The sequence below is a fragment of the Balaenoptera acutorostrata genome, chromosome 10 (assembly GCF_949987535.1).
Source record: "Balaenoptera acutorostrata chromosome 10, mBalAcu1.1, whole genome shotgun sequence".
Lineage (NCBI taxonomy): Eukaryota > Metazoa > Chordata > Mammalia > Artiodactyla > Balaenopteridae > Balaenoptera > Balaenoptera acutorostrata.
The window spans coordinates 63,674,504-63,698,638 of NC_080073.1; the positions used below are offsets into that span (position 1 = coordinate 63,674,504).

The window sequence follows — 24,135 nt, forward strand, 5'->3', positions numbered from 1 at the left end:
CTCCAGTCATTTTTGCTATTTGTAAGTGATTTAAGCAACCAAGTTACAAGGGCTTTGCTAGCCTTCATGTTATCTTGCATAGTTTGATTCTTTATTATCCCTTATTTGGATGTATGTAGGGACGTTTTCCATATCTTGCATTATATTTTAGTGGATTGATTATTATGGTAATGTATAACTTGAAAACTGATTGAATATTTTAAAAAATATTATTCTCTAAATTGCTCTTGCAATTTCCACTTAAAATGTAGGGTTTGATGGGAAGCGACGGCTCACCCGGTCAGCCAGGAGCCCCAGGATCTAAGGTAAAGAAAATTAACAAGATTGAGGGCTTTGTGCAAAATGACCATTTAGGTACTTCAGTCAAAGTTTTAACTACATTGATTTTATTTTGAATGTGGTTTGAATTCTGTGACAACAAGCACTTGTAGGAATGAAGTCTTAGGCAAAAACTAAGCATATTAAACACGCTAACGTAAAGCAGGCCTGGTTTAAGCTGGAAAAGGTCCACGATCCTGCATGACTCAGCCCTCTTCCCTTACTGGCAGCTCAGGGGACTGAGGAATACCCAGAGCTCTATGGGGCTCTGTACCCAGCCCACCATCTAGAGCATCTGTAGTGACCACTGAGGGTAACTTTACCAACTTCCAAGTCCTTTTCTTGGTTTTTTATTTAGTGGAATGTATGTGGAATTTTTATTTGTAAATGCCTTGTAGTGAGTTTTATCCTCCCTCAGGACTGTGGATAAGATGGCACATTATCTTAACTTTCACATTTAAAAAGTAAGGTGCGCTTGACAATATATTTAGGTGTCAGGTGAGGTTATTCTTAAGGTAGAACTGGAACTCTGAGTGCCATGATTCGACCGTTTTCTAGGTATACAGAGTCATGTGTAAGAGAATTTCTTTTTATTAGAGGATCAGATTTTTATTAGAGGATCAGACCGGGTACCTTCTGGCTCAACTCAAGAAACTATTCTCGACTACTTAATAAGTAGATTCTAGGATAGCCTTCCAAAAGGAAGTGATGGAATTGCTGTTTTGGAAGCATTCAACCTTTAACTGGACCAGGGAAATAGATCCTGGCATACAAAATGAGTAGATGGCCTAATCTACTCTACTTTTAATTCTAAAGTACCTAGAGAAAGAGATAGGATAAAATGTCATGGGGATCCCAGCGATTAGGGAAAAGTAGCTGCCCTCTCACCAGAGGTGGACCCTGTGGGTGCTTGGAACACTGTGAGTCCTAGCAGTAGTAAGTGTACACTTGCCAAGTGGAGGTTCTCCATCATGTTGCAAGGTCATGTTGTAAGAAAAAATAGAGTAGTTGTATATTCCTTAAATAACTGGGGTACAGTGGACTCTCCTATGATGTTCTGTATGCTCTAATTCTTAAGAACGCAGCCTAAGATTTTGTCAGCATTTTTAATTAGCCACTTAGCATTGTTGGCTCACACTGAGCTGGAGGTCAACTAAATCTGCTAGATTTTCCATAAAAGACATTAGAACAATGTACTTGTGGCATCCACCACTTGGGTAGGTCTGCTGTTGTGTCTGGGGAGTCAAGTGGCTGATTCTGATATCACAGTTTGTTTTTACATAAATTACTATAAAGTTTGATTTCCCTCATCTTGTCCTTCTACGATTATTTTGTTAAAAATAGATTCAAGATGTTAAAAGTATACCTTTTAAATGTAATCTTTTCAGTGAAACATTTCAACTTGTTTTCATGCAGTATATTACCTCAGGTCTTAGAAAGTTTTTCTGCCAAGGACCAGATAGGACATGTTTTAGTCTTTGAGGGCCATATAATTTCTGTTGCAGCCACTCAACTCTGCTATTGGAATGCAAAAGCAGCCACGGCATGGATGTGCCCGTGTTTCATACAAGTTTATTTACAAAAGGAGGCATTGGGCTGACTTAGCCCACAGGCCGTAGTTTACTTGCCTCTATGTTACCTTATCCCTCTGGTTTTGTCAACTAATGTATTTTTGAACTATGCCTTCAATATCAATTGATATAAGTTCAAGAGTAAGACAAAAAAGCTGTGTTAAGCAAGGCAGGGATGAGGCTGAAATTCTGTGGTAGATCTTTAGAAAACTTCCGATTTAGATTGTAATACCTCTTTTTAAAATAGCCATTGAACCATTTATAAGTCTATTTTACCCTATCATATTCCAGTTTTATAAAATATTATCTAAATGACATCAGGGTATATTAACATAATCAAGTCATGTAGCTTTTGGCAAGTCCTGTCACCTCTGAGTTTCAGCTTAGTCACTTGTAAAATTAGAAAATTTAAGGAACCATTGTTCTATGGTATAATCATGCTGTTATGTGCTAAATGCTCTAATTAGGTCCAAATAGTATGCTCACGTGGTTCTCAACGTGAGCTGAGAATGAAAGTGGTTCCCTTTACTGATCAGTGAGCCTGACCTGGCTCTGGGTGATCATCGCCCCCCACTTCTAAGTGTCACACCAACCTCTTTAATTATAGGTTTTTGCCAGACATTGATTGGGTTGTGATTTCAGGTGTCCAAGTATATTTGAAAGCCAGAACCACCACTGACAATCTCTCCTGATGATCCAGGAGGCAGGTTGTCTTTTATAACCAATCCTCTTTTCCTATCTTACATTCTTTGCTCTGACAACTTGGTCTTGCTTTCCAAATGTCTGTTAGCAAGGACTGCACTGGAATCCTGAAAAAGAATGCAAACTAAAAGTTTTCTGATTCATGCTTCTTCCAAAAGCCACTCAAAAGTGCATTTGAGGCTAATTTTCTTTTTTCAGTTGCATACTGAAAATGAGTCATACAGAGAAAGCAAAACAGAGAAAGATGAAGATTTCCAGCCTAGAGCATGCTATTAAGATACATGGGTCTGGCTTGTGCAGCACAAAGACCTAGCTAATTAGTGCCTGTTCCTAAAGATTGGAATCTCTCTTTTTACTTGGAGCTGCCAACATCAAACAGGCTGGTAGAAAGCTTTATAAATATGTGGACTCACTTCCCTGCTTAAAAGAGTTTTTCTTAGTAAGTAGGCTTAACATATAGATTCTATATTTCAAACAATTGGCAAGTTGAAAATGTAAAAGTTGTTTAACATGTATTCCCTTAAGTGTCTGTATCAGATATATGGTGACTAAATTAAAAAAAAATTCAAATGGTTTTGATGCATTGACAGGGAAATAAAGGAGAACCTGGACTTCAAGGGCTGCCTGGGGCTTCTGGGCTCAAGGTAATTAATTTGTTTTGAAGCATTTGGAAATTTTTTCAAAGAAGTATGAGTTCCTCTCATTATTTGATGAGATTAACATTTGTATCCCTTAAGAAAAGATAGATGAAATGAAGGATTACCTTTTATCATAAAACTAGGGTACCTGAAAGCCAGTGGTGAATGTGGGCCAATTTCATTTCTGTTTTTTGGATATTTTATCATAGTTTGGGTAATAAAGGCATGAAATATGCTTTAGTTTGGTTTTTCTAGAATTGGTAAAATTTGGATGCTAGTATGAACATCTTCTCTGGTCCAGAGAATATCACCCTCTTATGTGGCTGAATGAGTGTGTGTCTCCCCTGGTGGTGCCGTTTCTTTGTTTGCTGATTGATGGGACTTTATTTTCAGTCTGGGAGTCACAGTTGCCTTTACCAGTTTCCTCCAAACCAAATAGTTGATGTTTATTTCAATCAGATTTTCAATTCTCTTCTAGCCTTTAAAAATCTAGCGTAATATTCAACAGCTCACAGTGAGCAAAGAGAACAGAACTTAGTTTCCACAGAAGAGAGTTGTTTTTAGTTAAAGTGACAGAGTTTGGGACTCATGGTAAAACAAATAAAGCAAAACCAAAACTCCATGAAGCATATTCAGGAGCATGTCTTATCTCTTACAATTTTAACCTAAATATTGTTGATACATCATCATTATATATTTCACACTGTAAGTCTTTCTTATTTAAGACTTTTTAAAAAAAGGAAATAATCTCTATGACATGATAGGGAGTAGAAAAATTGAGTTAAGATAACTTATGGACTATTCCTTGTTCTGAAAACAGCTCAAGAATTTATGTCTAAGAAAATAATATTCCACATACATAAAGTAAAAATCATAAACTTGCATATCTAACTACAAGGGTGTTCACCCCAATATTGTTTATAAAAATAAAAACTGTGAAAGTGAATGTTTAACAATAGAAATTTTATTAAATATGGTAAATCAATATAGTTGAATACTATTCTGTAATTTAAAATTTTAAAAAAACATATAATGGCATATAAAGAACTCACAATATTAATGTATTTTGAAGTAAACAATAAAAAATTATGCATACACAGCACATTTTAGTATCTAAGTTGTGTATGTGTTTGTGAGAGGTAGAGAGAAAAATATATAACCAAATAAAAATAGTGGGTAATGAGATTTTTAATAATTTTATTACTTCTCTTTACTTACCAGTTTTGTAACAATAAAATAAGTTTTTTTAAAGGAGGATTATGAGAAAAAGCAATTTCAAGGAGGACGGGAAAGTATTAGTAAATACAAAGAGAGATACGTGTGTTTATTATTTTCACTGCTTTATTATTTATTGTTGACATTATAAATATAATAAAAATACCAAATGTTTATAAAATTTAAAAATATGATATGATCTCAGAATTTCTTAACTAGCAAAGATAGGAAAAAATATAAGAAGTTTTACTGGGACTTCAGTGAACTTTACTATTCTTTACTATTTCTATAGTAATAACTCTAACAAAATTTTTAACTATCAGTTTTAAATTTGAGATGTATATAGAGATAAAAACGGTGGGGTTTTTCACAAGCAGTAAGTCTGTGATCTTCATGTGAATTCTGTGTTACTTAGGGAGAATCCGGAGCAGTGGGTCCACCAGGAGAACCAGGATACCTGGGTTTACCTGGAATTCAAGGGAAAAAGGTATGATATTTAGGACATATAATTCAATGTTAATCAGCTATTACCATGTAAGTTTTCTTTTTGTGCACATAACATAGAAGGGCCAATTATGCATTCAATGATGAGCTGACCTATGTATTTGGTGTACATATAATGTGTTCGACCTCATGCTAAGAGCTGTGGCACCTTTCATGTCCCCGCATAGGTACTGTCTCCTAGATGAGGACCTTCGAAGAGACAGATCAAAACATATAAATGTACAATTAAATAATATCTTGTAAATTCAGATTGTTCTGTGGTCAATTCAGATGTGTCAAGAACTTTTTAGGGAAAGTATTCCATGTGAGGCACTCTTACCAAAATATGAATATCACTCTTACCAAAACTGAGGCAAAAGTCTGAGACAATAAAAATTACAGCCAGAATGCTTGACCATGGCGTTCCTATCTGTGAAACAATTATATTACATAATAGTTCACTTAAAATTAATTTAAGGAGTTTAAAGTACAAAGCATATATATTCATATAAAATGTTTTGGTGAGATAAAACAGCATCACTTTGGGTTCTCTCTCTCCTGTTAAGTAAAGGAACTCTGAGCTGTATCTGTACAAATATTATTGTTGGCTTGAAGGCTTTGAGCAAGAACTGACTGCCCACCTGTCAGAGAAGTCCATGCCCCTGCAGATATATACAGCTCAGGTTAAAAGTGGATGTGTTTGCTTTTGTTCTGCAAAGGATACAAACTATTATGTCTCCGTCTTTGTATCCCTTGCTCTTTCAGTTTTTCTACCATTTCATTTTTTCTATCCCTCATGTATTATCTGCTTAGCCCCTAGATTACTATACCTAGTGTGATCCCTTTTGTTCTGATGAGTGGCAGGCACTACTTGCTGACACAGGAATGACCCTCACAGTAGCAATTAAGTGTTAGACCATCAGTGAATATTAAGTAAATCTACTGTGAATATGTTTGGATTTAGAGAATTTCCTTGTTCAGAAACCTGCCAGTTAAAAGAAAATCTGTATTTTATTCACCGTAAACACAAAACTCTACTCTTTGTGTTTGGATAGCATGGTAGAAAGGAAATTTGGAAAGAGCGTCCAAGTTCAACCTTGGGCAAATGCTTACCTTTCCTGATCTGTGGGTACATTATAAGAACAAAGACACTGAACTAGTTGGTTTCAAACATATCTTCTAGCTGAGAAATTCCAGGAAACAATATTAGGGAATATGAATTTCCCCCCAAAAGTTAATTTTTGAAGCATATGTTTTCTAAAATATTATTTCAACATTGTTTTATTTTGTTTTTTCCTATAAATTTGTGGCCATTATTAGCTTAATAGTAGAAGACTTTTCAGTTTGATTTCATAAAACAAGATTTGTCAAAATAAGTCCTCTCTTTGTTTAACTTCAGATTGTGATCAATATAGAAAAGTTTTCTTCTTCCTTATAAAATAGAAATTGTAGTAAATTTTCTTTTGAATGTAAGAGCACAAGAAAGTACTCATTTAGAACATCATCTTGACATAATGTGTTTTTACTCTCTTGTCAAATACCATGTTGGAGTCAACTTCTGTTTATAAGGCACTTGTCAAATTTGCATGAGACCATATATTTTTCTTGGCTGAAGAACAGCATGTTTATTTGAAAGGATACAAAATATATGACATTATGATACATATTAAATGGCCTTTTTGCAGGGGGACAAAGGGAATCAAGGCGAAAAGGGCATTCAGGTATGTTACTGGTTTTTTTTTTTTTTTTGGCTTGGCAAAAAACTCAGGGCTTCATTCTTTTTAATTTTTCCATGGCTTTTCCAGCTCCTTCCTGTTTTACCGTCAATATCTGTTAAATCCCAGCTTTCTCATTTTACTAAACTTCTCAAAATACATTAAATCTAACTTTAACATTCTTCACTACATCACTATTGTAGGAAACTTGGGAACCAAGCGATTCAACAAAATAATATACGGATTTTATCACATGCTTGTAATATCTATTTATTTATATATTTTATGGTGTGTTGGTTTCCACAAATGATTTGACATGGCTTATGGCATAAATAAATTTGATAAGAAACTGTTAACACCATATATAAAACATATTCAAACTAATAAACAGAAGGAGAATTATACCAGAAAATTAGATCAGGCTGAGGAAATCTAGGGTGATTTAGAAGGACGTTTGGTTTTGGGTGTCTTAGCAACAAAGGCAAAGGGGAGAAACATGCTACAGCTTTGGGAGATGAGGACAGTTTCACCTCAGTCTGAGTGGCCCTCAGACGGTTTTTTCATTAACTGAACCCTGACCCATGAGTAGGACACCACTGGCTGAATCAGTGACACACGGATCAGGAATAAACTATATCTGTTGGTCTTTCAGTCTTTTAAGTTCTAGAAATGTAAGACTTTTCCAACCATCAATTACAAATCAAGTGTCCAGACAGTACTTTAATGATGTTTTTAAGATTACAAAGCTCAGCTACAGGGGCTTCCCTGATGGTCCAGTGGTTAAGAATCTGTGCTCCCAATGCAGGGAGCACAGGTTTCATCCCTGGTCAGGAACTAAGATCCCCACATGCTGTGCGGTGTGGCCAAAAAAAAAAAAAAAGTTCAGCTATAGTGGCTGAGTCTTGCTACGTAAAACACTTTGCAAAATTCACAGAACTTTGAAAGCTCTAGAATATCTGGTGGCATAAAAGGAAATTTCAAATTTAGGTAATAATAGCATCAAAATCTGCTAAGGTCACAGTCTGAACACTGTTTCAGACAATGAAACTTGAACTAAGCCCCTTGCCCCCATCCCACTGCCCTGGCCATTTCTTGTCATGGGTCCTGGGTGACTGTAATATCCTTCTAACTGGTCTCCTTGAGTCCAGTCTACCCCTTCCCCCCACACTTTTACCAGCATCAATAACTAAGTTACACAACTTCTTAGAAGTCCTTCAGTGGTGCTCCACACACATTTCAAGATAAACTCCGGCCCATAAAGTGCCTCCTTGTTGGACTGAATCTTCTTCTTTAGTCTTATCTCTTTGCCAGTCTACCCACTATTATCCGCTCCTGCCCTGCTGCTTTAGTGGGAAGAAATTACACACCTCTGTCCTGTGTCTGCTCTCTCTGCCACACCCCCCCTATCTTCTCCAGTTGGGTACCGCTTACACATCCCTGAGGGCTGCATTCTAGGTGCAGTCATTTTTCCTACCCTCTTTATCAGATGCCCCACCCTATGTCCCAGTAGTATCCGTTCCAGATATATAATTATACACTGCATCCTTATCAGACAGTATTTTCATCATTCTTTTTAAAAATAGAATTCCAATAGAATTTAGCTGTATATATTTTTATTGATATAATTAACATATAACATTGTATACGTTTAAGGTATACAGGGCACAATGTTAATATATAATAATGTATAAGTTTAAGGTGTACAAGGTGTAAGTTTAAGGTGTACGAGTTTAAGGTGTACAAGTTTAAGGTGATATAATTAACATATACCATTGTGTAAGTTTAAGGTGTACAAGGTGTAATTTATATATTGCAGTATGATTACTACTGTACGGTTAGATAACACCTTTATCATGTCACGTTAGTTTGTTTTTGTGTTGAGAACAGTTAAGATTTAGTATCTTAGCCACTTTGAAGTTTAGAATTTAACTGCTTATTAAAGAGATTAATTGCTTAGCTTTTGCACCACACAGTAAGCAACTTGAAGGCAACATGGGGACACTGCAACAGTGTCCCTACAGCAAATAGGGCCCCTGGGAATTCATTGATGTAAGTAAGTAAATGAAAAAACCTCTATGCAGGAGTGATTTACAATTTCAGTCACTAGATTTTTAATTGATTGTATATCTAGGTGTATGTTTTGCTAGAAACTGCTAATTATCCTGTTCAACATAGGGATGAAATAGTAGAGTTTCAGGGTCTGACCCAATGGCTTATACAAGGAGGATGTCCCAAAATATTAATTGAATGGACAAATGTGTTTATATCTTTATTAATTTTTTCTCTATTTGTCCTAATTTAAAGATCTTCATTCAAAATGTATTTTACAGTATATTTTTAATTTAAAAATGTCCTTCAAGTGATCTTCTTGCCCTCACATGTGTATAATCAACACTGAACATAAATAATGTCATTGAAATTAAGAAAATGACCACAGCCACTGGATTTTTAAATGATTTTCATGCTGTGAACATGGACTCAGCAGAACATCCTCAACTGTCTAACATTATTTACATGTTCCCCAAAGTCAGTAGTTTTTTCCTTGTCTTTATCCATTTTAACTGTAAGGTTAGGTTGATGTTCCTCTTACTTCTTTTTTTCTTCTCTTACATCATTTTACATATTTGCATCACTGCTCTTGTGACCTTTCTTCTAGACGACAGCACAGTACATAGTTTGTGTTGTATATCTGATTGCATCATATGTGTGCAAACTAATGAATAACGTTTATTCAATTTTAAAGGGTCAAAAGGGAGAGAATGGAAGACCAGGGATTCCAGGGCCACAGGTATTTTTTTTTAATGGAAAATGAAATAATGAATCACATAACAAACAATACTGAGAGAAGGTTACTTGCAAATAATAATAGGTGGGGAGAAGGGGAGATGTAGCCTGCATTCTAAGTGCCCAAGGATGAGAATTCTAGTGGTGATGGTGATCACAACTTTACTCTTTTGATTTATATTTTCGTTTTCCCATGACGATACTCTCAGTGGCTGTGAAACTTGATTTTCAATGCTTTTCTTCTGACCAAATAAATGACTAAAGGTAGACAGTTCCACCCATTTCTTGGAGTAGTATTGGCCCAAGGCAGCCATACATGGCAGCATCTCTGTACCTACTGTTGAGTTTTGATTTTCTTCTTGAAATGTGAGTAGTTGAGGCCATACATAGTGAAGGAATGTCCTTGTTTCCCTCTAGTTTGTTCAAAGATATAATTTACTACACTAGAGATGAATTAAAATGCCATCTTGAGGAATGGTGTTGTGCAATAGATACATAATAAGATTGCCTTGCTTCTTCCTTGACTAAACTCTCCTCATGAAGCCATGTTTCAGTGAGATTGCCAAGTGGCATGTAGGTTCAGTCAGAGCCAAATTGGACAAATAAAAGCATCCAACTGATTAGGGAGTGTGGGTGGGAGAAAGATTCAGTGATTACACTGACTCTGGAGGTAGGGGGATAAAACTGTGAGGTGATGTCTCCAAGGACAGGGGTCTCTGGGTCCCTCACTTGGAGGAATGGGGGAGACCATTGGTGGCGGGGGGGAGTCTTTGAAAGCATATGGCCCCAAGGTTGTCTAAGATGGAGGGTGAGTGTTACATGTCAAGAAGTTGAGAACTTAGCAGTGAACTTCAGAGCAAGAGTCACTGAAAGGAGAAATGGACAGAGTTTGCCTGTGCACAGTTATGTGCAATACAAAAGGTCTTCATTTTCCTATCCCTTCACTCCACTCACACCACTGGATGACAACCAGCTCTGTCCCTATTCCCCTCTGACCTGTTCTGTTTCCCTGAGTTAATCACACAGCATCTTTAAACAGCTCTACTCGTAGGAGGACCCTCACCCCTTCACCCATCACCCTCCGCAACCTAGGCCTTTTACCCCAAATTGTTATTCACAGTAACTCTCTGATAGAAGGAGATTTTCTTTGGATTTTGAGTTCACAACTTGGCTAGCTCACTGGTTGACAGATGGCACTCTCTGCAAGTTTCCCCTAACTTGTTTATTTTAATCTCACTTCTCAAGGAAAAGAGGAAGTCTGCTCCCCCAAGGCAGGATTTGTGTTCCCTAGAAAGCTTCTGTACTGGGTGTATTGGAAGCTGCGTTTTCCACCACCAGGAACTGAGTCTACAGGGAGAATGGCGGGGGGCGGGGTGGGGGAGAGCAGGACAGCCATTGTCTCTCAGCAGCTGAATAGTTGTCCCAAGCTCTCAAAGTAAACAAAGTCCTAGTTAGCTGTCATCCTACCAAGGGCTGCACGTGTGTGATTTTTCTGGCGTTCACGTTGTGAATGGGGTCCAAGCGAATGTTTCTCTCATGAAATCATCTTAGTGGATTCTCCGATGACAGCTGTTTTCAGTTTTAGCTCTCATTTGGTTCTAGTCCAGAGAGCTTACTATTTTATCTTTCCTCTTACTCTGGCTCCATTTGTAATATTCTGTCTGGTAGAAACCCCTGCATTTCTTCAGAAACTTCCATATTTGAAGAATGGCCTTACAGAGAGTATTTTACTTGCTGATCGATTTTTTTTTTTATACATCTTTATTGGAGTATAATTGCTTTACAATGGTGTGTTAGTTTCTGCCTTATAACAAAGTGAATCAGCTATTTCCCTATATCTCCTCCCTCTTGTTTCCCCCTCCCACCCTCCCTATCCCACCCCTCTAGGTGGTCACAAAGCACAGAGCTGATCTCCCTGTGCCATGCGGCTGCTTCCCACTAGCTATCTATTTTACATTTGGTAGTGTATATATGTCCATGCCACTCTCTCACTTCATCCCAGCTTACCCTTTCCCCTCCCTGTGTCCTCAAGTCCATTCTCTACGTCTGCATCTTTATTCCTGTCCTGCTTCTAGGTTCTTCAGAACCATTTTTTTTTTTTTTTTAGATTCCATATATATGTGTTAGCATACGGTATTTGTTTTTCTCTTTCTGACTTACTTCACTCTGTATGACAGACTCTAGGTCCATCCACCTCACTACAAATATAGCAAAGGGAGGAACACTCCCAAACTCACTCTACGAGGCCACCATCACCGTGATACCAAAACCAGATGTTACAAAAAAAGAAAACTACAGGCCAATATCACCGATGAACATAGATCCAAACTGAAAATTAAAGTTTGATTAAATGTGTGGTAAAGGGTGCATGCCACATTGCTAGTACTGTAGCTTGCACATTTATTTATTTATTTATTTTTTCCCTATTAATTTTCAAAGGGAATTCAAGGCCATCATGGTACAAAAGGAGAGGTATGTTTCTTCATGTATTATGCTGTCTGTTCAGTCCTCATGGCTTGATTTTTAATACTGTATGAATCTATCTATTGACATCACAAACAGAAAATATCTTTCATGTTCTTTAGTAGTTCCTAAATAGAGATTTTCAGAATATGTAGATTCACTGAATTAGGTATGAAATGTTACATATTTGCCAGTAATATTGATTCTTCTTCTAAATTAGGAGCTAAGTTTTTCTGCATGTTTTTCAGTGAAGAATATTGTGTATTTCTACATCTATCTCTCTAGGATTTAAACTCCTTGGGGACAGGACTGTGTCACATTCATCATTGTATCTCTGGCACTATGCATATTGCTTAATCAATATATGTACTAGGTAGTAGTTATTTGTAGGGTTGGATGGATGGATAAATGACAGTTTAATATAATATGAAATTTCCTTCCTGATCAATTACAGTGTTTCCCATCAGTTTCCTATATAACTTAGATATATGTTTGTATATTTTCATATCCATATCCTTAAGACTTTTATGATGCATTAATACCTCCTGAAATATTTAAATAGAACTTTTGAAGATTTCTTTTGTTTTTAGAGAGGTGAAAAGGGAGAGCCTGGTGCCAGAGGTGCCACTGGACCCAAAGGAGAGTCTGGAGTGGATGGTCTGATGGGGCCTACGGGTCCCCAGGGGCAACCCGGGGAAGCAGGTCCTCAGGGACCCCCAGGACTGGATGGGAAGCCCGTATGTATTCTGCTTCTTTCACAGTTTTCATATTTCTGTTGCTTTTTACTTGGTATGTCAATGTTATAACCCTTAATAATTTGATGCAGGGGAGAGAATTTTCAGAACAGTTTATTCGACAAGTTTGCACTGATGTATTAAGAGGTAAGTCTCCAACATAGAGATTTTAATAACTTTCAAATTTCAAAAGTAATACAAATTCTTTGTAGAAATTATAAAAGATATAAGTAAGATGAAGAAAATAACGGACATTTATCAACCTCTGGGGTTTTTTTTCTAGATAAGTATTTTTATAAAGGTAAAATGTTATATGTACCCTTTGTAATCTTTTTAATAAAGCAATTTATCATTATTTTACCATTGATTAAATGTTCTTCCCTGACATAATTCTGGTAATTTTATTCATAATGTGAGGTCTATAATTTAATTTACCAGTTTCTACTAGAGGGGCACTTCCTTTTTTCCCTTACTTGAAGTAATTGCCACAATAAAAGTATTGCATAGAGCAATGGATATTTCCATAGTTAAATTTCTAGAAATGAAATTATTGGCCAAGAGATATGCATCTATAAATTTAGAAAAAATATGAGTGATATTATTAATGTTCATTCACCATTTAAACATAAAGGATGGGGTTTATTTGCTTTTAAGCCCAGCTACCTGTCTTACTTCAAAGTGGGAGAATTCAGAGTTGTGATCACTGCCAGTCCCAGCACGGCTCCCCTGGTATTCCTGGGCCACCTGGTCCCATGGGCCCAGAAGGTCCCCGGGGATTCCCTGGTTTGCCAGGAAGAGATGGTGTTCCTGGATTAATGGGAGCTCCGGGACGCCCAGGTGCCAAAGGATTAAAAGGTACTTAGTTTGTATGTGTAAGCAAATAAACAACAGAAAAGGGTATTTTTTGTATTCACATCCTAAACTTATTTAACAGGCAAGAGTTCCTGTTTGTTTTCTTGAAGACAAAAATTTTTCTATCCCTAAGTCTTTAAATAATTTGTCAGCTGAGTTAAAGAACAGTCATTCTATTTCATGAAAGAATATCCTAAAGTCAAGAGAGAGGTCAATGTTATGAAGCATGTGAACCTGTAAATCAGAAAATGTTGACAATGCACTTAGAAATTTTGCTTGAGTCTAATTAAGTCTTTAAATAGAACATGACAGACACCATTTCCTTTATTTTGACTTTGGTAACTTCTGTAACCATATTCAAAATTGTTTTCTATAAATTTCTATAAGAAAAATGATGCTTTGCAACCAAACTTCCTAATAGCCCACAACTTACTGCTCTTTGTTTTTGAATATTTATGTGAAATGTTGGTTGATAATTCTTTCCTTTTAATTTAATATTATAGGAACAATTTAGATGTTTCATCAAAGTAATAAAATAACAACTATGAGTAACAAAAAGAGCTAATAATTCCAAACCATTTTCCTTTCTTAATATTTAATCTTCATTAAGTTTTTCTAGACCACTGATCATTTTATAAATTTTTGCTTCAAAAATTCTGTGTCCTGTTAATAATAATAAATAGGTGGCAGGCTAATTTTTAAAGATTTATTTTTCTTTTAATGTATGTATTAACAGCTTTGAAAGAAACAATCTAGGAGGAAGTGATTTTATGGGAAAAGTAAGCTTACTCCCCTCTCTGACACTCTGCAGGCCTACCAGGACGAAATGGGGCAAAGGGGAGCCAAGGGTTTGGGTACCCTGGAGCACAAGGTCCTCCTGGTCCCCCAGGTATGAACTGATGATGCTCATAAGTGTTGCTGCACATTTTGCATTAAGAAAATCATCATAAATCTCTGTCCAAAGATTTGAAACCAAGACTTTTGTTTCCTTTTTTGAGTGATTCACATTCAACACATTGAGTTCTAACTACTAGAAGTTTTATCCTATATTATATTCATTAATCATTCAGGATTCTCTCTCACTTATCATTTAGACTCCTTAGAATACTACTCCTTAGAATAGTTCTCAGATGGTTCCAGTCGCCCAGGCTTACCTAGTGTATATCACTGTTTAATCTTTATGATTCTCAGGGAAGCAGAATAATGCTGAGATGGACTTGTAAGCCAGCCTCTGCTAGCTGCGTTATTTAACTTCTCCATGTGTCAGTTTCCTCATTTGTAAAATAGTGATGAGATGTCTTTTGCATCATGACATTGGTGGAAGATTAAATGAATTAATACATGTCGTGCTTTCAGAACAGTGCATGAAAAAGTTATGTTTTCAATAAATGTGTACTATCATTATTATTTTAGATGTTATTACTGCTCAAGGCTTTTGGGTGGATCAAATGTTTTAATACTTTGTATGTAAAGCATTTTGAACAATACCTACAGTTGTAGTTTAGTGCTGAATAAATGTTTATTAGTAGTAGTAGCAGGAAGTATTAGTGGTAGAAAGTGCCCCAGTCCACTCTGCTCCATCCCCAAACCTAAATATTTTGTTTTTGTTACTTTGGGTCATCAACTTTAAAAGACCAATATCTTGAGTTAGTTTTTCTTTTTTTGAACATGCTAATTGAACTAAGTTATGGTTCACAAATTAGTGTTATAATACCTCTGTGTATTGATTACTAGTATACTATGGTAATGACAATGTATTTCATTGTGGAAACTAAAAAATATATATATATGTATATAGTGGAAATAGTCATTTTGACTACAAATATGACACAAAAGTGAGTTTATTAGAGTTTTAGCTTACTGATATATTACCTACTAATTTATAATAATATTGGCAAAAGATAAGCTGAGAGGAAGAAATAGTTTGGACAATCCACAAATTGAAATATTAGAATGTTAGCTCTGTGTCTTCAGCAGCAGCATGATTGCATATTAACATAGCTTGGCCTAGTTTTACAAAAATTCCTTTTGGATAGTTCTTTTCAAAATGGAAGGTGTATAGAATTAGCAAGAGGATACCTCCTCTTTTCACATTAGTGCAAATATGTAAAATTTTCAAGGGAGTCTTTTTACCAGTTTACATGTTTTGCAGATTCAGCTGTGTCAGCAACAAAACCAAACTCCTCTGTTCATATATTGTTAATGTCTCATCCTAGGTCCAGAGGGTCCCCCTGGAATAAGCAAAGAAGGTCCTCCAGGAGACCCAGGTCTCCCTGGCAAAGACGGAGACCACGGAAAACCTGGAATCCAAGGGCAGCCAGGACCCCCGGGCATCTGTGATCCATCGCTGTGTTTTAGTGTCATTGTCAGAAGAGATCCCTTTAGAAAAGGACCAAACTATTAGTGTCTGATGCCTCATTCAGCAGCCTAGGCATGGTGCTCTTCTTTTGTGGTCTTTGCATCTCAGGAAGATAACAACAATAATCCCTTGAAAAGAAACTCATGTACCTCGGTGTTTTTATTATTGTTTTTTTCCTTAAGGAAAAATATAGAAAAGGTCACATATACTGATTTTAAAGGCTCCTCAGTTTTTCAGAGCCTTTAGATTAGTAGCATTAACTAAATCTCAAGGGTTTCTTGTAAGTCCATTCATTTTAATCAAAGTCAAATATAAAAAACCACCATTGCCTGTCAGCCAGTCAATTTCAGTCACTGTGAAAAATTTCACATTCAGCCTCCATGCAGCAGAGTATTTGAGTTCAACTTCCTGTCTGTGTGAATTTCATGTTTCATAGCTCATAGCTCACACGTCTACATTAGTCCACACGTGCATCTGGACATGGGAGATGAGATCAGGGCTGATACACAGTTTGGGAACAGACCGTATTGCCATATCAGCACTTACTCCAGTATCTGTGCTTACCAGATAGGGGTGATGGACTGTTGGTTGTTCAGTGTTTTGAATATCACCTCTGAACATTCTGGAAAAAAAGTTTCACTGGACCTGGTCGATATGTTCAAAGGAATTGTAAGTTCAGAAATACCAAAAAGACTTTCTTCTTCATACTTGCTTAGTAATTGGAATGTTTGTTGCATGCCTTCATTTTCCATTTCAGTTATTACATGTGTACATTCATATATGTTAACTTTTATTGTAGCAAAGCTAGTGGGAATCAATGCTCTAGTTGACAGGAAAGGTAACTCCACAAATCCTAGGATGTCTTGATATTTTTAGCAGACTTTAAAATATTATAAACAGTCTTTGTGTACTGTACTTAATGCTTTTGTAAGGAACATAATTTGAGATATTCCATCCTTTATCATGCTCTAAATTTTGTTACTTTGCTTATTATTCAAAGTACAATAAAGTTTTGTACAGGCCTGAATGCAGTGTCTTTTTTTTATACTTAATTTTAACTGATTCTTGAGTATATTATCCATTTGACATGGTCATTTATTCAATGGGTATAATTTATTAAATTATTTACCCTATTTTTAAATCACTGATTCATACGTAATAAGAACTTAGAAATTGGGTTGTGTGCTACTCACCTGGATGGGTACAGCGTCTGCTTCCTGGCCCAGGAATGGCTGGTAATCAGAGTTTAGCCTAACTGATGACGTGTCCTTCTGTGACTTTGATGAGAACCTTGGAGGTGACTGAAGCCCATACATTCAGCAGCTGAATTAGCTTAAGGCTTGTTTTGATGTTCTGTCTCCAGCAAAGCCCCAGATATCTGTTAGACCTGACCAACCTACTCCCCCTGATAGTTACAGCATTTCCTGGTAGACCTGGTGAAGGGGCAGAATAGGAACTTCCTTCTGCCCCTTGTTCATTCGACCAGCTTTGAGCACATGTGATGCCAAAAACTTGGTCTCTATGCACCAGTGCCAAATCGAATCTCAGAGACAGAGTTTTGGGTGAAGTAGAAAAAAATAGCTTTATTGTTTTGCCAGGCAAAGGGGGACACAACAGGCTCATGCCCTGAAAAACTATGTGTCCCAACTTGGGAGGATTTAGTGAGGAGTTTTATAGCAATGATTCAAAGATGGGGTTGCTGATAAGATTAGGGTGTGTGCAGGGCCTACACTCCTTTAATCTGGCCTCTTGATGAGCTGCTCTGGTTCCTTTAATCTGGCCTCAGGGGGTCTTCTCTGGAATGAAGAATGCTGACATATCCCATTTATTGGGAGTTTTAGTTCTGTAAAGAGCTCAAAGACATTGTTATGTGTATCTCTTAAGGTGGAACTTGGACCCTGCCCCAAGGCTGCACTATCGTTTCTTGACTGCTCCTCCCTTGTCTCTGCATCCCCCTCCCTTCCCTGATTAGCAACTGTTTGAACCTGCCCTTTGGAACTCAGGGAAGGTCATGGAGGCTGGAGTCTATTCCCTACAAACAAGAGATGGGGAACAGAAAGGCTTCCATGCCCAGGAACCCCACAGGGTCCTGCTCTGTTTCACATGGCCATGTAATGCCTGGGACTGGGCCAGGGATACAATGGTGACATAGTCATGTGGTCTGGCCTGAGGACACTCATGTCTAATGAGGCACAGATAGGAAAACAGGTGATTGCTATACATTCTAAGAAAGGAGAAAGTGCTATAGAAATGTATAGGGTGATGCTATGGACTAAATTGTGTTCCTCCCAAATTCATATATTGAAGCCTTAACCCTCATGGGACCCTGTTTGGAGGTAGGGCTTTTAGACTCTGATTAAGGTTAAATAAGGTTGTAAGGATGGCGTACTAATCCTATATGATTGGTGGCTTTATAAAAGGAGGAAGAAGGAAATCCCTTTTTCTCCACATGCACACATATGACAAAAGACCATGTGAGCACACAGTGATAAGGTGATGATTTAAGAGCCAGGAATTATCATACTAAGTGAAGTGAGCCAGATAGAGAAAGACAAAAATGATACAAATGAACTTATTTCAAAAGAGAAATAGATTCACAGACATAGAAAACAAACTTATGGTTACCAAAGTGGAAAGGTGGGAGGAGGGATAAATTAGGAGTTTGGGAGTAACATATACACATACGACTGTATATAAAATAGATAACAAACAAGGCCGTCCTGTATCGTACAGGGAACTATATTCAATATCCTGTAATAACCTATAATGGAAAAGAATCTGAAAAAGAATAGATTCATATGCATAGCTGAATCACTTTGCTGTACACCTGAAACTAACACAACCTTGCAAATCAACTATACTTCAATTTTTTTAAATTGCATTAAAAAAAAAAGAACCAGGAAGATCACCCACCCTGATCTTGCACTTCTGGCCTCTAGAACTAAAAGCAAATCCATTTCTCTTGTGTAGGCCACCCCATGTGTGGTGTTTTGTGTGGGAGCCCAAGTCGTAAAACAGATGAGTGTGGGGAAAGCTTCCCTAAAGCAATAGTTATAAACTGAGATTTGAAAGGCCAGGAGGCATTAGCAGCCCACCAAGTCATGTCAAGGGAATAAAAATGAGCAAAGTCTAGGGGATTAGAAATGGCCTGGAGAACTGAGAACAAAACCTAGTGAAACTGAGTAGGACTCTGTGGGGCTTCTGGGCATGGAAGCCTTTCCGTGTTCCTTGTTTCTTGTTTGTAGGGAACAGCTTCCAGCCTCCACAACCTTCCCTGAGTCCCAAAGGGCAGATTCTAGCAGTTGCTAATCAGGGAAGGGAGGGAGATGCAGAGACAAGGGAAGAGCAGCCAAGAAACCACAGGAGGCCAGATTAAAGGAACCAGAGAAGCTCATCAAGATTAGGAGATCACCTGGCCAGATTAAAGGCGTGCAGGGCCTGCACACACCCTAATCTTATCAGCAACCCCACCTTTGAATCATTGCTATAAAACTCCTCACCAAATCCTCCCAGGTTGGGACACATAGTTTTTCAGGGCATGAGCCTGTTGTGTCCCCCTTTGCCTGGCAAAGCAATAAAGCGATTCTTTTCTACTTCACCCAAAACTCGGTCTCCAAGATTTGATTAGCCACCAATGCACAGAGGAATCACTAGGGAATATAAATTGTATTAACTTTCAGTATCTGCTTTTAAAATGGGTACCTCAAGTTGAAATATTTCTGTAATTTATCATGGTATATATGTCCTAACATATTTTTGCCTTGTACAAATTCGAGACTAACTCATAAAACACTGATGTTTAAGAATGAATAGGTGAATGGTTTTGTCCTGCAAATACATTTTGATCATAATGGTGTACCAGCATCTTACATGCAAGGCCTTTTAGCGTAGTTACAAGGGCATGGCTTCCATAGTGAGGTTGCCTGTGTTCAAATTCCCACTGTTTTTTTCCAGTAGGAGCCTTCAGAAAGTGTACTTATCTTTTTGTGCCTAAGTCTCTTCATATATTAAATAAGGAATATTAATAGTACTTACCTAATAGTAAGGATTAGGATTATGAGGATTCAATGAGATAAAACAAAAAAATTAATCCATAGAATAAAGTCTGATCATCTACCAGAGCCACACAGAAAATGTGAGATTAGCAAATTTTGAGATGAAATATTCAAAAAACTTATTCAAAACATTTTATATTTGTACAACTAACACTGATAAAGTTAATTTGATTCATTGCCATTAAGAATGAAACTCTCAGTCTTAAGGGTAACAACAATTCTCAGTAAAGGCTCTCTTGACCAGATTTTGATTCATCCTGGTCTATAACGTAAAGTGGGAACAATTTAGGGGGAAAAAAATCAACAAACCCCTGAGGTTTATAGTCTTTAGTTATTTTATCTGTATTTTATTCTATTAGCTGTATTTATATCAACTGTATTTTATCCTTGGTTCTTAGAACTATACCAGGTAATTATTTCATTTCCATCATGAAGAGATTTTCAGTTGAGATGGAGCTGCAGATCATTCTTTTTATCCCCAGTAGAGGGCAGCAAAATACATATATACCCACATACACAGAAATAAGCTATGATAACTTCCTCTCATTATATTAATCATATAAACTATCACTGTGTATATTTAGCCTGAACATTTTCTCGGTTTTGTAAGCATAGTTAGATTTATATCCTTAAAACCTTAATTATTCCAAAGGAGAAAAAAATCACAAGTTTTTTATAAATTGAACACCTAAGCCAGAGTTCATGAAGCCGTTTATATTTTGATACCTTGCCTATCTGCTTTACCTTGGTATTATTTAGTTTATTGACTTAAAGTGCTCTGGCTAGGACCTTTGATTATAGCTTCAGAGTGGTAACTTTGTCAGGGAGCCGTTCTGAAGCTCGCTCCTGGGATTCCTCAGTTGTAGATCCGGCCCCTTAGCTGCTATTCAGCTGTGTTGTGTCTGAGGCAGGCAGAAAACTGTCCTTATCGTTATATAGAGATTACAGTGAACAGTCAAACCACACATCCTATGGTCTGGTACAGTACATGGTGTAAGCTGTCAGCACAGCAAAGTACCCACTCTGTGGCTGAGACACTGAGAGCCTAATCTTCGAAGGCTCTGAAGCGTGATGGGGAGACAGAGGGAAATTCAAATGAACAGTCGTCTGTAGTTTACAAAGACCAGGTATAAACCTGTACTTTAGTAAGATGGAGCTGCAAAGGTTTTAACAAAATTTTATCTTAAAAGCTACATAGAGAATATTATTTTGCCCCGCATAACACATTTGAAATAAGGAACGTTACTGTTCCTACTCACTAAATTATGTCTGGGTTCTGCCTTCCCCAAGGTAGGTTTCACCGAGAAATTTTGAGTAAATAGATTTCAAAAGGACAACTTGAAGTAGCTGAGTGGAGTGTCATTCTGAATAAGCGAGAATGACAAGCAGCAACAAGGTTTTTCCATCGTGTCCCCAGTTCAGTTGCCATTTCAAAATAATATTAAATCAAATTTGAAAAGTATCTATAAATCTTATACAGTGTAATTTAAAGTGAAATTTTGAAATAAATCTTTTGACAAAAGAAAAAAAGTTAAAGAGTGGTCTGTGATATGTGACCTTGGATAAATCTGATAACTTCCCTGAATTTGTTTTTTTAATCTTTAAAACAAAGGGTTTAAGTTACTGTGTTTTTAAACCCTGGCTGTACATTAGAATCACCAGGAGAGCTTTAAAAAATTCCCTTGCTGGGGTTCCACCAGACATTCTGGGATCACTGCCTTGCCTTAGAGGCTTCCAACCAGAGAACACAGCTCCATGGGAGTGATAGTCATTCTATATTTTTAGGTTTTGGAAAGCTGGTGTTGAGGGTGGCAAGAGAAAAGAGTAGAGATATAGGGAATGGGAAAAGGGCTGGAGAAGGAGAAAGCAGATACCAAAGAATCTTTCAAGATTGTAATGAGGAAATAGCAGGAAGAGGTGTGCATTGCAGATAAATCACTCTGGCTGCAGTGAGAATAGATGAAACCAGACAAGATTGGAAGTGGAAAAGCTAATTAAATACCATTCCAGTGGCCCTGGGGATAAAAGGATAAGACAGAAGCAGAGGGGATAGGGGAAAAGAACATCAACATATTGATGCCAAAAACTTGGCCTCTGTGTGCCAGTGCCGAGAATTGAAATCAAAGAGTTTTGGGTGAAGTAAGAAAGAATAGCTTTATTGATTTGCCAGGCAAAGGGGGACACAATGGTCTGGTGCCCTCAGAAACTGTGTGTCCCAACCTGGGGGGGATTTGGTGAGAAGTTTAATAGCAATGGTTCAAGGGCGGGGTTGCTGATAAGGATCAGGGTGTGTGCAGGGCCTGTATTCCTTACATCTGGCCTCAGGTGGTCTCATGATAAGCTGTGGTCCTTGAGGTTATCAAACTGTGACCTTCTTTCTGGAATCAAGTAGTTAACATCTTCCATTTGGTGGGGGCTTTAGTTCTGCAGAAGAGCTCAAAGATATTATTATGTGTATCCCTTAAGGTGGAACCAGAACCCTGCTCCAAGGCTGCACTATTGTTTCTTGACTGCTCCTCCCTTGTTTCTGCATCCCCTCCCTTCCCTGATTAGCAACTGTTTGAATCTGTCCTTTGGAACTCAGGGAAGGTCATGGAGGCTGAAGCCTATTCTCTGCGAACACGAAATGGGGGACACAGAAAGGCTTCCGTGCCCAGGAGCCCCAGAGGGTCCTGCTTGGTTTCAGTATTAGTCCTACTAAAATCATGGAAAACTCCCAGTATGTACCCACCATGTCCTCGGTGACCCCAAGGAGGTGAGGGCTTATGAAACAGGCTTCCTAGGAATAACCTGCCATCACGCAACTGCGAATGTGTAGAACGGAATTCCTGTTTTTCACCCTTGTTACTTTAATGCCAGCAAAACCATTGGTAACACCCCTGTTACCCTAGCCAACTAGGGAACTGCTCTCTTTTACACTAACTAAACAGGCTGCCTGCAGTCCAGATTGTGGCTTCTGTGGTCCCTTGTTAGCAGTGCCAATGGGCAATGCTGCACAGTTCCTGGAAGAGGTGATAACATTTTTTCCTGAATAAATGCATCTGACTTGACTAAGATTGTGTGGAATCAAACCTCATTGTTGTTGATAATTGTCACTATTTCTCCTATTTCATCTATTTACTCATTCAATTCATTCATTAAATAACTCCTTGGAAGTAGAGTACTTACTTTCTTCTGTGCTTCTGGTGAAACTGGTTTTTATTATTTGAGTGAAACTTGCTGTATCTAGATAACAAAAAATGTACTTGAACATATTTTTTTCCATTTTAAATTTTGTGAAAAGCAAAAAACACTGTGAGGTCTTTGTTAACATACCCAAATCCCATATTGTTTTAAAGTCAATAGGAATATGAGGTTTTGAAGAATTTTAAGCATTCAAGCTAATTAAATGCCTTGAAACTAGAGGCATTTGAAAATATTGAACACTAGATAGAAAATTAGTCAGCTTGGGGAAAAGGAGGGGCCGGTGGATAATAGGAAAAAAATACACATGCTGTTAAGGAAAATCATAATTTCCAGTTTCATTTTTTCTGAAGTTTAATGTTGGTGCTTTCTAAGGACGTGACCACATTATCTAATTGTCAGTGGAATAATGTGGCTTTCTGGGCCAAATTCTGAATTCCACAAGACCAACTGCTGATGAAATTAGAAGAGCTTATTGAATTTAGAGATTCTGGTCTTTAGGCATGGAAATTTAAAAAAAGTATTTAACCACATAACTTTTTATGCCTAGTATTATCTAATTTCTGTGTTGGAAATTGGCAAAGAAACATTATTTCCCAAATATATGTATTTATATGAAAATCTGCATAAATACCTATGAAATGAAATTTGTGCATAATATTACTCAGGGGAAAGAAAATTCTGAGGGCAAAAATAATTGCAGTGGTTTTGTATCTCTGAGTACACAAAAGATCCTCAAATAAAAATAAACAAATCAAATAACTATTTCACTCTCCCCTCATTTCACAATTTCAAAACTGCCTGAAATTGATCTGTATTCTACTTTTTTTATCTCCTGCCTTTCTCGTTTCTCTCCTTTTCTTCCTAAAGTCTAAAATATAAACTAAAACTTGATTTTGTTTACTGTATGTATTTAATAAATATAATAGGCTAACTTTAAAAACAACTTGATTGAGGGATAATTTACATACAATAAAATACATCTGTTTTTAAGTCTATATTTTGATAGGTTTTGACAAATGTATGTGCCTGTGAAACCATCACCACAGTTAAGCTATAGAGC

The 24,135-nt window shown here is 37.2% G+C and overlaps 1 protein-coding gene across 1 annotated transcript in view; it reads left to right on the forward strand.

The window, feature by feature from the left end:
• COL21A1 (collagen type XXI alpha 1 chain) overlaps window positions 1–16,861 on the forward strand; it is a 185,367-nt gene extending 168,506 nt beyond the window's left edge. Inside the window, exons 20-30 of the mRNA XM_057555093.1 lie at window positions 252–305; window positions 3,182–3,235; window positions 4,860–4,931; window positions 6,613–6,648; window positions 9,386–9,430; window positions 11,866–11,898; window positions 12,480–12,626; window positions 12,716–12,770; window positions 13,278–13,478; window positions 14,287–14,364; window positions 15,692–16,861. Coding sequence (XP_057411076.1) covers window positions 252–305; window positions 3,182–3,235; window positions 4,860–4,931; window positions 6,613–6,648; window positions 9,386–9,430; window positions 11,866–11,898; window positions 12,480–12,626; window positions 12,716–12,770; window positions 13,278–13,478; window positions 14,287–14,364; window positions 15,692–15,879 — 963 coding nt within the window. The 3' untranslated portion in view covers window positions 15,880–16,861. The remainder of the gene's footprint in view (window positions 1–251; window positions 306–3,181; window positions 3,236–4,859; window positions 4,932–6,612; window positions 6,649–9,385; window positions 9,431–11,865; window positions 11,899–12,479; window positions 12,627–12,715; window positions 12,771–13,277; window positions 13,479–14,286; window positions 14,365–15,691) is intronic.
• Window positions 16,862–24,135: the final 7,274 nt, after the last annotated feature.